The sequence below is a fragment of the Hippopotamus amphibius genome, chromosome 8 (assembly GCF_030028045.1).
Source record: "Hippopotamus amphibius kiboko isolate mHipAmp2 chromosome 8, mHipAmp2.hap2, whole genome shotgun sequence".
NCBI lineage: Eukaryota > Metazoa > Chordata > Mammalia > Artiodactyla > Hippopotamidae > Hippopotamus > Hippopotamus amphibius.
Window position 1 is genome coordinate 7,931,353 of NC_080193.1, and position 15,625 is coordinate 7,946,977.

The 15,625-nt window shown below is 43.4% G+C and overlaps 1 protein-coding gene across 2 annotated transcripts in view; it reads right to left on the minus strand.

Annotated features, from left to right (window-relative positions):
• Positions 1 to 15,625, minus strand: part of GRK3 (G protein-coupled receptor kinase 3) — a 122,987-nt gene that overhangs the window by 25,851 nt on the left and 81,511 nt on the right. For both annotated transcript variants that reach the window (XM_057746128.1, XM_057746129.1), the window contains 4 exons: positions 13,780 to 13,879; positions 7,311 to 7,389; positions 5,476 to 5,606; positions 3,173 to 3,267 (listed from right to left, as the gene is read on the minus strand). In XM_057746128.1, the coding sequence (XP_057602111.1) occupies positions 3,173 to 3,267; positions 5,476 to 5,606; positions 7,311 to 7,389; positions 13,780 to 13,879 (405 nt within the window). The remainder of the gene's footprint in view (positions 1 to 3,172; positions 3,268 to 5,475; positions 5,607 to 7,310; positions 7,390 to 13,779; positions 13,880 to 15,625) is intronic.

Consider the following 15,625-nt stretch of genomic DNA (forward strand, 5'->3'; position numbering starts at 1 on the left):
ACACCTTCATCCGCAGGGTTGCCATGAGGACCACACATATGTAATAGGCTTAGGGTGGTGCTGGCACTTCAACAGAACTCAGCCCATGTCAGGGATTTTATCCTCTGTCCTTACGTTATCACAGTCATGTTTAAGCTGCTCACGCTCGGTAACGGCGAGAACCTGCTCAGACAAGTGATCCTGGCTCAGCACTGGGCCTGGTACCCTCTCTGTCTCAGAGTTCTATCTTGAAAGACTTTTCTCAGTGAAAATGGGCACTGATCCATCACTTGGAAAAGCTCTGCCACCCAGAATCCAAAGTCTGACGGTGTGAGGTCAGCAAGCCACGCTGTGAGAACAAGAGATTTCTGTGAGGGCCATCCAAGCCATTTTCTAGGAAGTTATCATTTTGGTGCTGTCGGGAAAATCTTTGTGGTGACCTTTTTAACCTGCGATTCTTGGGATCAAAACCCAGTCCTGGGATGGGAGATCTCGACCAGGACAGATACACAGGGTCAACGCAGATCACGTCTGAGTGGACACCGGATGCAGCAGAGCACTGGACCACCTGCCGCTGTGGTTTTCAGCTTCTGCCTGCACGGTGGTGCCGAGGGCTTCCTGCCGCTTCCCCCTGACGATCTGTGCTGTCACACGGAAAGAACACTTGAGCGTTTGAAGACGCGGTGACAGGAGACCGAGCTTTGTGTTCTCGGATAAAATAAGCTGGGACTCGACACGATGAGTCACTGACGATCTGTTCGATTCCAAAATCAAAGTTTTTCTTTGTCGTTTGGTGGCTGCTCCACAGTTCGCCTTCAGTTGATAAGAGTTTGATTCCATCATTAGACGGACTGAGTCTAAGCCTAGGCGGCTTCGACGACGCTGCTCTGCACACGGGCCAGCATCAAACTAAGTCCTGGGATCACACCTACGGCTTTGAAAAGACCCGAGACGCCCAGCCTAGGGTGAAATTCTGGCTCCACATCTCTGACCTGGTACCACGTCAATCCTCTCAAAGCCTCGGGGAGTTCGGAGAGAGTGTAAGGAGCACAAGCTCTGGAGTCGGATAGAGCTGGATTTTCATTCTAGCCTCTCGATGTGCCAGGCGTGCGGCTTTGTCCAAGTTCCTTAGTTTCTCTGAACCTCAGTTTCCATCCCATAAAAAGTGATGATTATACCCACGCCCTGTGGGGCTTCTGTGAAGATGACCACATATTCAGAGCAGCTGGCCACAGGTGCCTGGGCCAGCCGACCTTCAACTCCTGGCGTGGGTGCTGCCCCCACCCCGGTCACTTCCTGGACAGTCCCCGGGGGCTGCTGGGCGCAGGGGGTCAGGGAGCCCTTCTGCCCTGGTCCCTGCTGCACCGCCAGCAGCTGGCACACGACCAACGTGAAGTACACGCTTGTTACGTGAAGGGCTTCCCTTCACCCTCACAACTGGCACGTGCGCAGGCAGCACTGTCAGCACCACTTCATAGAGGAGAAAGACGAGGCTGCTGCCACGTGCAGGGAGGGTCCAAACCACATCCGCTGACTCGAAAGCCTTTGTTCTCAGCCATGACACGCCTCCTCTGCTTAAAAACACAGCATCTTCGTTGTGCGTTTATCCTTTTTAAATAGTGGTGTCGCTATCAGCCTTTAACCATGGAAACCAACCTTCCTGATCCCATCCCTTCACAGATGCTGTGCCGCTACGGACGACAGCCCGCCTCTCAGAGGTGACCTGTGAACTGCACTCAGAAGAGGGTGAGGCCCTATAAGGAAATACGTAACCCAGCATCTGGAAGTTAATTCCTTCGGGAGATTAACTCTTATGAGCTCTCGGATTCATATTCAGTTGTGACGACACTAAATTGAAGAAATTAGCATACCAAATAGCTGTGGCATTAAAAACTCAAATGACTCTCTTAAAAACTGTCTGATGAACTCCCTGGGAGAGGCTTATACAACCCCAGGTTCTGGCTTCATAATTGTCAAGTGCTGGCACAATGCTAAGGCTTCTATCACCACATCCCAGATTCTGTAGGAAGAGAGAAACGTGTTTACAGAGACGGTGCTAATGGCTGTGAACATCTGATCAGAGCTTCCAATGGCAATTCTGATGTAATTCAGCCGCTCGTAAAGTACTGCAGTTCTAGAGCCACTTTATTTCTAGTCCCAAAAAAAAAAAAAAGGATTTATAGTTTATTTTCTGCACGGATGCATGAGATGAGACTCCTGGGAGTTACTTCAAGACCATTCAACACAGTGCTGATGCACAATACAATGGAATTTTCACCACTAAGAGGGACACGCTGAAAACGAAAATAATCAAGCAAAAGTCATCTGTTTTTCCACAAACTGCACACATGTCCACTCTTTCCACCCAGATAAACTGATACCAAAGAAGCAGTGATGAAAACCAGCGCATCTTCATTCTGCTTCTGCTGAGCCCCGGGGCAGCCCCGTCATGCCCCTGCTGTCACGTTGAGTCTCAGGTTCAGAGACGCCCGGGGGCCAGTGTCAACACATGCAGGACAAGCACAGCCATGGCTGGAAGTAGCTCAAGGTCCCCTGAGAGGGGAGAGGTGCTGGTCGAGGACCCGGACGTCAGGGAGTTTCCCCTGCATGGTCGTTTAGAGGATGAATGTGATATTCAAATCTAACAGTACAACCTGCGTTAAAAGCTTCTTGAACTGCAAGTAGATGAGGTGGTTGGTTGTTGTTTTTTTAATTAAAAAAAAAGGATTCTAATTTCCTTTTAGGGAAAAAAAACTGATTAAAAAAAAGGAAAAAGTAGATGAAGAAAGAAACTTGAACTCTGGGCCCTTCTTGGAGAGTTCTATAAACCTTTTTGGCGTATAAGCTTTCAGGGATCTATTATGACCACTACCCTATAGACGGAGAGACTGAGGGTCAAGCAGGTGTGAGCAGACTGACTGACGGTCACACAGCCGGCATGGATTCGGGTCTGCTGCTGAGGCCCCATCTTTCCCTGTCCCTGTGTGTTCCCCAAAACAGTGAGAGCAAGCATGCCACCACCCTATCTCCTCTCTCACAGCCCGGGATACGGGACCTTCACCTGACCTGGCCACATGCTGAAAATCGCCACTGGCGAGAAAAAACTGGGGGAACAAATGACCACGTCGGGGTCTGAGAGAATAAGCGAGTCAAGCTAGGAAACGACAGTGAACAGAGTTGATGTACTACTCACACACTCGCGTGCGGCTTCTTTCTGGAAAAATCGCAGGCAAGACCAAGGTCTGATATCCTCACGTGTCCGTGTTCATCCAAGAGGATATTTGCGGGCTAAAACGAAAGAGAAGGTGATCTGCAGGAGTCCTCAAGGTGCCCCCGTGGCTCTGAGAACTTCTGAAACTACAGGCACCGGATATCTCATTATTTTACCACAGTTCGTTCCTACACAGGAATCCTAGCATTAATTTTATCATCACATCCGAGTAGGGCAAGATACGGACAAAGATATGTTTCCTGTTAATTTCAGCAGGAAGGTGGTAAGGACAGATGCCAAGGATTCTACTTATTTGATGATGGAGCACAGGGCAGGTAACACGGAAGGTTACAACCACGGTTCATCAGAGTTAAAGTACTTCCTTTTCACGGCAAGAACTGCAAGCCAGCCAGGATGGCGAGTCTCTCCACAAAACAAAGGGAGTGGGTCCACCGGCAACTTGGCCTCTGTGAACCGCTAGGATTTTGGAGAACGAAGCCATGAAGCACAGCCCAGAAAGGAATCTTGTAAGGATATACGAATAGCAACCTAAGAAATCAAAATATTCCATGGTGCCACACTAATCCTGATAAATGTCACTTCTGGTTATTAGTACAGAATCAACGAAGGGCCCTACCAAATGACCAAATATGATTCTGACCACAACTCTGATGAAATGTATCCATTAAGATTAGATTTAGTCAGCATAATTACGGAAAACAAAGCTCCTCTCCCTAATATACACTGAATTACAGTCATCTTGATATTTTTCTGCTGGAGATCAACTATTGTTTTGCTTGAAATAAAAATAATGGCATGCCATTATAAAATTGAAGCATGAATAATCATGAGTGAGTAGAATTAAGTTTGAATAAAAATTAGATAATATCATTGCCTACTAAATAGCTTAGAAAACAAAAATACTGCATCAAGATGATTAGAAACCGGTTACAGATTTAAATTAAAATGTATTACAATGGCGCTTCATGGGCCTTCGGCATGTATTTGATTCTTCTGCAAAACTCACCATGAGGAAATAAAATGTCATGTGCCAACCAGCGTCTAATTATTTCCAATTTGATGAAAATACATTTTTTCTCCTCTTTATGCTCATAGGAAGATTAAGAGAGTAATTCTTTAACCTTGCAGGAGGCTTTAAAAGTTACAAAGTCCTTTGTGAAAAAAATAATACGCTCAACAATAAAATACACTATTTTAGATTCTTAGGAGGTAACCTTCAAAAGCTAATCAATACACGCGAGCTCTTTAGAGAAGGGAACATCATCCGTACATTTCAGCTGCTTAACTTGGGTTTAGTTTAAGAAGGAATCAGAGAAGAGGCAAACACACTCTCCTCCCAACTTCCTTGGGAAGTTGCCACGTCTGTCATTTTTCTTCTCCCCATGATCTACACCTCTGTATATCTGCATGATCATGTCTATAATTTGTCAAGGCCCCTTTTATCTCCTCCCCCCATCGTCATGCTGCTGGCAGGTTGAATATCACAGCAGGTACAGCGAGCAAGCTCCCAACTCCCTCCTCAGTGCAGAACCCAAGCATCATGGTCTGGAACGGAAAAACTCAGAAGGCACTTATTTCCTTTTTCACAAGTCCAATAAGATTTTAAAGAGAGCCACAGTGAAGAAGCCCAAGCATGTTAGACGGGGGCTACATAGTTCAGGGATCTGAAGATGTGTTTGTTTGTTTGTTTGTTTTTTAAGGCGATCTCAAAACAACCTGAGGCTCGGAGAGTGGCCTTCGGGGAAAGTCCAGAGGCTGTCAGCCACTCCGCCCCGACCTGACCAGCCTTGCTTCAGATGAGCTATGACTCAGCCCTTCGACGTGTCGGTTCACCAGTAGATACGTCACGTAAGACATATGTTCTCTGCTTGTTCACCTTTGTACACCTCCTGCTCTCACACAGAGCCCGCCAAAACAGTTGCTTAGTGAACATTAATGGAATTACAATCAAATTTGAAAAGGGCAATACCAAAAAACCCCTACCCTGTTTTTCATTAATTAGCCAATTAAAATGTTTGAGTTGGCATATGTGTTGCACCAGACACGGAGGTGACAGGGACGACCAGGATGGACTTGAGTCCTTGGAACAGAGTCCAGAGTCTGGAGGAGACCGACATCACATAGGTGATGCCTTTATCGGGGCTGCGATGAGGGAAATGACAGGATACCACGAAAGAGGAGAAAACGCCTGGAGGACCACGGCCACAACACAACATCCACTGCGCAGGTCTGACACACGGAGACAGCCTGTCAAACAGCCTTACCTTCAAATCTCTGTAAACGACAAACCGATTGTGCATGTGTTCCAGCCCCAGGATGATTTCTGTGGCGTAAAAACGCATCTCCTTCTCAGAAAACACCCCGTGCTGTGAAAGGTGATAGTGCAAATCACCCCCTGGAATCAGAGACACGGAGGTTAATTCAGCACGTTAATTTCAAGGAAACAAAAATCACTGTCATCCTGCAAAGTTAGGATACAGTCGAAAAGGTAAACTTTTCAAAGCAATGCTTCTGCTTTGACCGAGTATGTATCATTGATTTCTATAATTTGACCAAACACCTTAAATATTCTGGAGAAAACTAAAACAATGAGGAGATCTAGATGTGACAATGGCTGGGACAACATGACATTAAGTCACCATTCTCTGATGGGTATCACAGCTCCCAGATGTACCATCAAGGGGAAGGGGAGGTTAGCTAATCTGCTTTGATTACTTGAGTCCTGTCTAGTAACTGAATCAACCCTTGCAGTGATTCAGTAGGTGGCTTAGCAGCTGGCTCTGTGGATAATAAATAATAAGAAAACAAAACAAACACATTGATCATATTGATAGATATCTGAGAAAGTGAATACAGTAAAATTTTAACCCAGGTGGTAGGTATTTGGGTGTCCCTGGTACAATTTTTAGTTTTCCCATGTTTGAATTTTTCCTAATAAAATGTTGGAAAAGGTAAATCATCATATGGCCTCAAGTTGCAGAGACAGAGAATGCCACCAACAGGGTAAGGGAATGTTCTTATAAACTATAAAGGAAGAGCCTCCACGGATGTACAGAGGTTCGTGTGTGTCCAATTTCACTGCCCTTGATTTTAGAAGTATCGTCCTGTTCTCGCACACATGTTCGTGTATAACCACTACCAGATGCAGACATAAAAGATCTCCAGCATTGCTGAAGGCTTCCCATGCCCATCCCAGGCAGTCTGTTGGCTCACAGCCCCTGATAAAAGCCAAACGGACTCTATTCTGACCTCTCCCCGCATCGATTAGTTTTGCCAGTTCTGACAGTCACATAAATAGAGTCACACAGGGTCCATGCCGCTGTGTCTGGCTGTGTCTGCTCATTACCATGTGCATGAAATTCCTTCACGCTGTTGGATAGGTCCAGTTTTAAATCAAACACTCAAAACATAATAAAACTTCAAGTGAACTTCAAAAGAGGTATTTCATTTGTTGAACTGTATGCCTTTTAGTTTCAGCTCTCCTTGCTAAACATGCTTTGAGTACATATCATCTCACTTTCTAGTATTAGAAAACTACTTTTCTAGCTACAACTCTTTTGGCATTCTCTGGGTCATCATTCACAGTTTAAAAGATCCATGTACAGTTGGTCTGGGCTAAAGGTATGGAAGACTGGGCTACAATATGTCCTGGCCCAAAGTCAGTCCTTCAAAGTCAGTTTTTACGTACATGTCTATCTTCAGCCTCAGTATCTTTGGGAGACATTTCATTCCAAAAAGTTGAGGGCCGGGAACAAGCAAACTAAATACCCAGGCCAGCTGCATTCCAGAAAATCAAGTCTCACTGTATTTTAAGCATTGTATGAAAATCTTTTCTAGAAAATGCAACTTTCTGGGGAGAGACTTGGGAGGGCCAGAGGGAAATAAATGGCAGTCCGCATTTTTAAATCAAGTTCAACTGAAAATTGAAGAGCAGAAGGTTCCTTAAACTTCAGGAGGAATTTAATTATCTGAAAGACCCAAATGGCCAGTCTGTCTGGAGCAATGTAACCTAAGATCAAACATCATGAGAAAAAAAAACAAACAAAAAACATCGAGGCCAAGTCTTGCAGTGTTTTCAGACTTCCCAAGTCCTGCTTACCATTCATCAGATCCAAGATGAAGCAGAGTTTATCTGGAGTATGGAAGGCATAGGTCATACAGACAATGAAAGGACAATCCTAGAGTGAAAAATACGTATATAAGAAAAGCAAAAGCTGCCCTGGAAAGCACATTTACTACCAAACACCATCAACACATTTTTTTTTTTAATCCATGCCACTGCCCTGTGCATGAAACACAGACACCTACCTGGTAACTTTAACAGACCCAGAAGAGTGGGTCGGGTTCCATGGAAAAATGCACAGAGACACAACACTGCTAATTGGAGATGAACTCAGAGGTGCTCTGTGACTCTGATTCAATCATGACTCCTCTATGTACACCTTCAAAAGACTCAGATTCTACGGAAAAATATTACTGCCTTGCTAGTCTTTCTGTTGGTCTATATTTCAGTTCTGGCTAGTCAAGTATCCATTTCAGTATCTGATCCTGAGGTTGGAAGAATCATGGGGGGTTGGGGGGATGTTATCTGTATTACTGTCTTGAAACACTGAGAATAAAAATGGAATTAAATTAGCTTTTGAAAGTGGAAAAATATACCAGGGCCGGGGACAGAATAACTCAATTGTGAAGACGTCAATTCTCCCCCAGATTAATCTCTAGATTCCATGCACTCTTAATTAAAATGAAAATTGACAAACTGATTCCAAAATTAATTTGGAAATGTAAACAGCCAAGAAAAGTTCAGATACTCTTGAAGAAAAATAAAGCTGGAAAACTCACAGTGCTAGATATCAAGACTTATGGTAAAGCAACAGTATCGGTGTGGATCTAGCCCAAGGACAGACATATCAGACCAGAACAGAATCGTGAGGTAGACCCACATGTAAATGGTCAACTGATTTGTAATAAAATGACACAGCAGGGACGGGGGAAAGCATGGCCTTTTCAATTGATGGTGCCGGATCAAGAGGATGTCTGTACGATCAGATGTGGATGTTCACCCCTACCTCACACCACACACTAATGTCAACTCCAGGGAGATACAGACCTTGAGGTAAAACAATAAAGCTTCTAGAAGAAAACCGAAGAAAACAACTTCAGGATCTTAGGGTGACATAAATATTTCTTAAAAGGCCACAAAAAGTACTAACAATAAAAATACTGATAAGCTGCACTAAAAGAAAAGTAAGAACTTCCGTTTTTCCAGGAGACACCACTGAGAGAGTAAAAAGGCAAGCCACAGAATGGGAGGAGATATTTACAATCCATATATGTATTGAATATATAAAGAACTCTCATCAATCAATAAAAAAAAAGCAAATGACCCAACAGAAAAATGGCAAAACAACAACAACAACAACAACAACAACAATAATAACGTAGGCCCTTCACATAAGGGAGTATCGTATGGCCTGCAAGCCTATGAACAGGTGCTAGACCTCAGCTGTCCCCCAGGAAATGCAAACTGAAAATCACAATGTGTCATCACTAAAACCCACGAGAATGCCTAATACTAAAGAGACTGCCGATACCAAGTGTTGCAAAGGTTTGGAGTTAATGGACCTTCCAACATGGAGGCTGGGAGGGTGCAATGGTACAACCACTTTCATAAGACGTACGGTGGGATCTGCTAAAGACGATCACCGCCTGCAAAGCCTATGAGTCAGCATTTCCACCTGGGGTTCTTACTGAACAGCACTCTGTACTCATGTGCACCAAGGGAACGACGTGAGGACGGTCCTCGCAGCACTATTCAAAATAGCCCAAACCAGGAAAGAACCCCACTGTCTACCAACAGGAGGAGGGACACACGAATTGGGGCACATTTATACGATGGAATACTATGGAGCAGGGGCTACCACACTTCTTCTGCAAAGGGCTAGAGAGTGAATAATTTAAGCGCTGCAGACCCCATCCAGTCTCTGTCACATATTCTTCTTTGCTTCTTTTCCTCACAATGCTTTAAAAAGGAGAAAACCATTCTTAGTTCATGAACACAAGCCAGATTTGGTCCCTGGGCCACACACATTGCCTGGTGACCCCTGCTATTTAGGGACAGAAGGCGCTGTTGCTATGAGCAACGACTGAGATGCATTTCGCAAGCAACGCTGCGTGAGAGAAGCCAGACAAAAAGACTACATTTATACAAAGTTCCAACACAGGCAAAGCTCAATTACCGTTTTACACATCTGGGTAGTAGTTAGCTTGGGTGAAAGGGATACAGGGAGACTTCTGGAACACGGGTAACTTTCTATTTCTTGACCTGGATGCTGGACATACACACGTGTTCCCAGGTGAAAATCCATCAGTGCCCCCACTAGATCCAGAACTAGGTACACTGAGATAAATACACAGTGTACACTTGCCACTCAACTGATTCAAATAACAAATGGCATGAAATATCTATATCCACTTTCTTCACAGAAGCAAAGAACTATTCAATTCCACAGAAAACATCCAAATTTCAACAGAATAATCTGTGAACAGAATTCACATTGTTCACACCTGTAGATTAAGGGCATACAGATACATTTGTGTTAATACGTTCCTATGTGCTCAAGATTCATGAACTTGAACTCAATTTCCACAAATCTTCTAGAGGAAGTTACTCCAGAATGAATAACAAAATTCATCTTGTAGTTACCGAGTTATCCTTAGAGGTCTGTCGAGAGGTGTTAGTGTTTACTAATGTTAAGATTTATTCTGTGTTAGTTAAATAGGTAGAATAAGGGTGCTGTCCTTTATTGGTTAAAAGCCATGTGATTCTTGGTGGGGGGGTACCTTCCTACTTGGAACCCCACCAGTGTCTCACCAGACCTTTCCACAGTCTGCTGACGATGGCTCATTCTGTTCCAAATATCATGCTTCTTCCTTAATGGGGTTCCCCACATACTCTGGTTCCTGATCTGATGAACAATTCATCTCTAGAGCAGAGAAGCGGGTGGACCAGGAACTTAGTAAAGCCTGGGTCTTTCCTGGGTCTTTCCCAGCTTGAGAGAGCAACTCCACTCACTTCACCCAGGGGACCAATAGAGCCTGGAAAGGGGATATTTCTGAACATGACGATGTACGACCCTTCTGATGACAGCCCTGAGAACACGGCAAAAGGTCAAAGTATAGTTAAGATACTACATTATTAAGATGGGACGTGATTTAGAGATTTAGAATCATAGGCCACCCAAATAGGAAGGGCTCTTAAAAAAAAAAAAAAACCACCTGGCCTGACTTCTTTATTTTAAAGGCAAGGAAACTAAACTCCCTACCCTCTAAAAGGGAAATATCTTGTCCGAGGTCACAAAGAAATTTGATAGCCAGCCAAGATTCAAACCCCAAGTGTCCAACCCTGGACCCTTGCCAGAGTTGTCCTATGTTTTGCTACTTACAAAGGGAAGGTTTCCATAGCAACATAAAATAAAAGCTTCGTTAAAGGGATTTGACTCTGCTATCTCTACAGAACTCACTGAGATCCTTCATCTCTCAGGCCCTGAGCAGATGCCATCCTGAGTCTCAGGTGGGGTCCGAGACACAAAGAACTGAATACTGACCCATGTGGACAAACAGGCAGAGGTTTAATGATGGTGGTGGTACAGTTTCAAAGATGATTATGGTTAAGATGCTCTGTTTTGATTACAAATTCAAGGTAAATAAGAACTAGGGGGCTTTTACAGGTGGATCCTTAAATAAAAGCTCCTCAGTAAGGAACTGTCTTCTTTGATTTCCTACCTATTGGGCAAAATAGCCTGCATTTTGCAGGAACTTAAACTGTGATAACATAGACCATAAAGTAATCCTTCAGAACACTTCTCTACATTGCAGTCAGAGGAACCTTTTCAGACCTGCAAGGCTTATCATATTATCTCCCTACTTCAAATACTTCGTTTCCAATGGCTGTTAAGATTTTTTAAAATCCTCCAGTACTGGCCCAGAAAGCTCCTTCTGGTCTGGTCTGGCCTCTGTCTGCTTCCCTCTCCCCGCAGTGGTCCTCACCTCATCACTCCGGACTCCAGCTGTGCCAATCCTGTGTGAGTCCACAAAGCTCCTATACTCAGGACCCACATGTGCCCCGGCACCTCCTCTGACTTCAGAGGAGCGTTTGTTGACATCTCCACCCTATTAAATGCCTTTGGAGCACCATGGACCCATCCTCTGTAGCTCTTGCCACATGTTCCAATGATCAACACATTTCTGAGACTGTCTGAATAAACACCACCTGCTTTCACTCTACGTGGCTCTATAAGAACAAGGACCAAACTCGGGTTTCGGGATCCCCATCTCCTAGCAGAGTGCCCGGTACAATCTGGGACTCAAGTGTGGGCCAAGGAATGAATGAGCAACACTTCTCACGAATAATAACTGACTGAATTAATGAAGGTGCTGACAGCTCCTCCCAGTCACGGACAAACTTGTCCTGATTCCCTTTTTACTACCCAAAAGTTTCAGAATAAAACCGGGAATAATACTTCCTACTATCTCTTTGAGGGATGAGGAGTAGGAATCCTCAGTTTGAGACTGAAAGAGAAAAACAACCTTCTAGTAAAAAGAAAACTCTGATGGGTCACTCTGGCTCATTCCCATACCAGCACCTTAGGAAATCATATTGATACAGGCCGATCTAAAGCATCATCTAAGGAGACAATTTTAAACTAAAAATTACTTAAATCCTATAAACCGTAGTCTTCGATTAGCAAAAACAATTCCAAATAATTTACCGAAAGTTATTTAATTCTTTTGCTTAAATGTGTGCACTTACACATTTTTTAAAATGCTAAACAATTTTGATATTTGAATAAAGAATAGAAACAAGTCTTGTAAATTAGCTCAAAGCAGCAACCCAATATAACCCCAATTTTTTATTTATTCCTTCATGGGTAGACCACTGAGGAACTCTACAAGTACTTAACCACACTCCCCCTCACCTGAATAAAACAAAAACGCTACATGAAAACTGAAATTCTAGGTGTATTTTGCCAACACCAAAAAATTTTTTCCATAGGCTTTCCTGCAAATAAACATCCAAGGCTTTGAGATAACTCATTAAAAATTAATATTTTAATAAAGCACAAAGTCTGCAGTAGGCACATGTCTGGGTCTGAAATGAAGACACAGACATTTCAATAGATACCAGAAGCCAATGCCATCCACGCTGATGCCAATACAGTGTGCAGGCCACTCAGATTCCATTCCCATCCGTTAAAATCTTGGTCATGCACACAGGGTAACTCGTATTTGAAAGGCTTAATGTCCATGTGTTGGCAGGTAGAGAGACATAATTAGACATTACTATTTATAGCCATGGCATTTTCATCTGTCATAGTTGAGCTAAATTATGATATTCATTGGCCTCAAAAGCAAATAACCTTTCCAGAACCACTTACAACTAATGCTAGAATAATATAAACCCCAACACAATGAATCCCTGTGGCAAACAGTAAAACATGGAGCCTACAAAGGGATGAGAGAAGAGCGCTGGGAGCATCAGGGGAGTCCAGGGACTTTGAACAAAGAAATGATGTCTCCGGGTCTCAGGTTCCTTGCTTACTAGCTGAGTCACCATTAAGATCCGAGTCTCTCAAAACCTTTGCATGCAAATGACCTTATTTAGAACCCAGCCATGATAGCTGGAGGCACCCCCAGGGCCCACGTCTCACTTGCTGGGGCACATGGGCAGCGCCCAGGTGTCTGGGACGGTGGTTTTTTCTGGATGTCTTTATATGCATCTGTACAGGTAAATAAAAGCCAAGGTGTTGATCCTGGGTGACACCATTAACAGGAAAAGAAACCAGAACCGGACGCTGCTTTGCAAGTCAAGATGACACAGCATAAAAGCTTGCTTTCGCACGTGCTGAACGAAAAACGACAAATAAAATGCCCCACAGGCAGAAACAGTGCTGGAAATGGAAAAGACCAGTGTCCACAGCAGGTAAAAGCAGCAAGTGCTGAGAAGATAAGGTCCCTCCAAATGCAATATGGACTAGGAAGCACCCCAAAGGGACACCTGAGGTTTGACACCAAAAGACATTAAGCCAAGTCACTTCCTCTATTTGTGAAGGCCTGGAGCTATGTTTCTCTTACTTTTTCTTCTCCGGGTCAGTCCTTCTCAGTCACACAGCCAATTCCTAATTATAGTCAAGTGATTTTTTTTTGGTCACCGACATGACAGTTTTCTGCCATCTCTGCAACCACACTCCTCGAAGAAGGAAGTCATAAATACTCACTAAAGGGACAAGTCGTCAGTGTGCACAGCACAGTTGCTAGTATGTTCCTAATTCCCAAATTACACAGAGGTTATATTTGAATTATTATTTATATTAACTTAGTGCTATCACTCCCTGCTATAAACTCTAATCCCCCCAAGAACTGGTTCGCCACATAGTTCACCAGAAAAAAAAAAAAAAGCCTGTATTTTAAATAAATTGTCCTGATACAAAAAAAATAAAAAATAAATATAAACAAACAAACAAAACACCAAAAAAACAAACCAATGGTGCTCAAAACTGAATACTTACTCCTGTGCTCACCAGGGACAACATGATCCTTTCGTTTAAGGCTAAGGTTTCTCCTTGTTTCATTTTAATCCTCTTCTTATCCAAGCATTTCATTGCATACCTAGAAACATAAATATTATTGAAAAACCTACACTGAGAATATATCTCAACGGATTTAAATGATACACGTCATACTGGAGGGAGTTTCTAAAGATTTGGGAAGTGTTTTAAAGAAGCACAGTGCTTCTAGGAAACTAAGGAAATCTGGATAAAGCGGAGATTTCAGTCAATAATTGCATCTCAGTATTAGTTCATTCATCGTGACAAGAGTCCCACACTAAAGTAAGATGAGGATACTGGGCGTGGGGTACATGGGAACTCCCTCCCTGTACTATTTTGGCACATTTTCTGTAAATCTAAAATTTTTCTAAAATAAAAATGCCAATTTAAAGAAAGCAATAATTAAGATATTTCTATTATTATGTGAATTGACGTTTCATTTAAGAGCATAAAGTAGATGGATATAAAATTCAGGGAAATAAATTCTGTATGTATTGCTACTGCCTGGTACTACTCTGTGTGTGTGTGTGTGTGTGTGTGTGTGTGTGTGAGTGTGTGGTGGGGGTGCTGCACATATAACATTAAGCATTTAGGAACTCGGAATTCCGCACGCGTCAAGATTTAAGAAGCGCGTAGACGGTACTGATGATCTACCCAATGGGAAGCGAGAGCATGTGTCCAAAACTTCATGTTCTAAAATGGCACATTATTGATTTGCTTTAAATCTAAGTTCTCATATTTCAAATAATAAAAAGAATCAGTAAGATTTTTATATGCAAGTAATATTAAAGTTAGTTGAGAAGAAACAGTTGACCACTTAAGATTTTTTGAAGATTTGGAACAAACTCATAATAAGGAAATGCAGACATGTTACTCAGCACACCCCGTAACCACAGGTTAAAGAAAGCAGAGGCTTTTTCAGCAGGACAAGGGAAAGCTGACAGGAAATGTTTACAGGGGTTTCAGGGGCTTGAGAATTCTGTGAGCGTGACTGCACACTCCCACTGATGGACTGCTTCACGCTACCCAGGTACACCCGCTGTCTGGCTGTCGCAGGCCACACAAAATCCACTGATTCCTAACTGATCATAACTCACGTTACGAGCCCCAGCAAAACAGAGATATATGTTCATATTTGATATTTTTATCCACTCTTCCAGGAGTTCTATATGCCAAATCCATTGGTGAGATATTGACTGGCTTAATTATGGGGTCAAATGTCGAGAACAAGCACGAAGTGACGTTTTCTTGAAATATTTAATTTTCACGACAAAGAATTTTCAAAATGCCTCAAACTACTTCTATCACCACTGTCTACCATGATGGTGTTTAATAAGACCTTCAGGTTGCAGACCAGAGAAGGCGCTACCCGCAGGTCTTGAGCCTCTCCAAGTAATCAACCTGAGGCCCCTCCCCCCAAAGGGCAGGTGGCAGGTTGCCGTCACTGGCTGCCCGGAGGCTGCAGAGGACATGCTGGAGGATTCATGGGAGCTGAGTGTGGCCACTTCCTAGCTGTGTGACTCCGGAGAGGCGTCTACCCTTAACCTGTAAAACAGATGACTATTTACCACACCCTGGCGGTTCCCGAGAGGCGGGTGAAATCACAAATGTGTATAAAGAGACAAACTGATATTTACTTCTACATCATGTGACTGACTTGACATCCTCAACACCCCCACAAGCGGTTATGATGAAATAAAACTAAAATTTAGTGAAAGTAACGAACGACAAGTAAAGTGCATCGTTTAGGATCAAAAGGCCCACCGTGCAGCACAGAATGGGAAGGGACACGTTCCATCACCTGAAA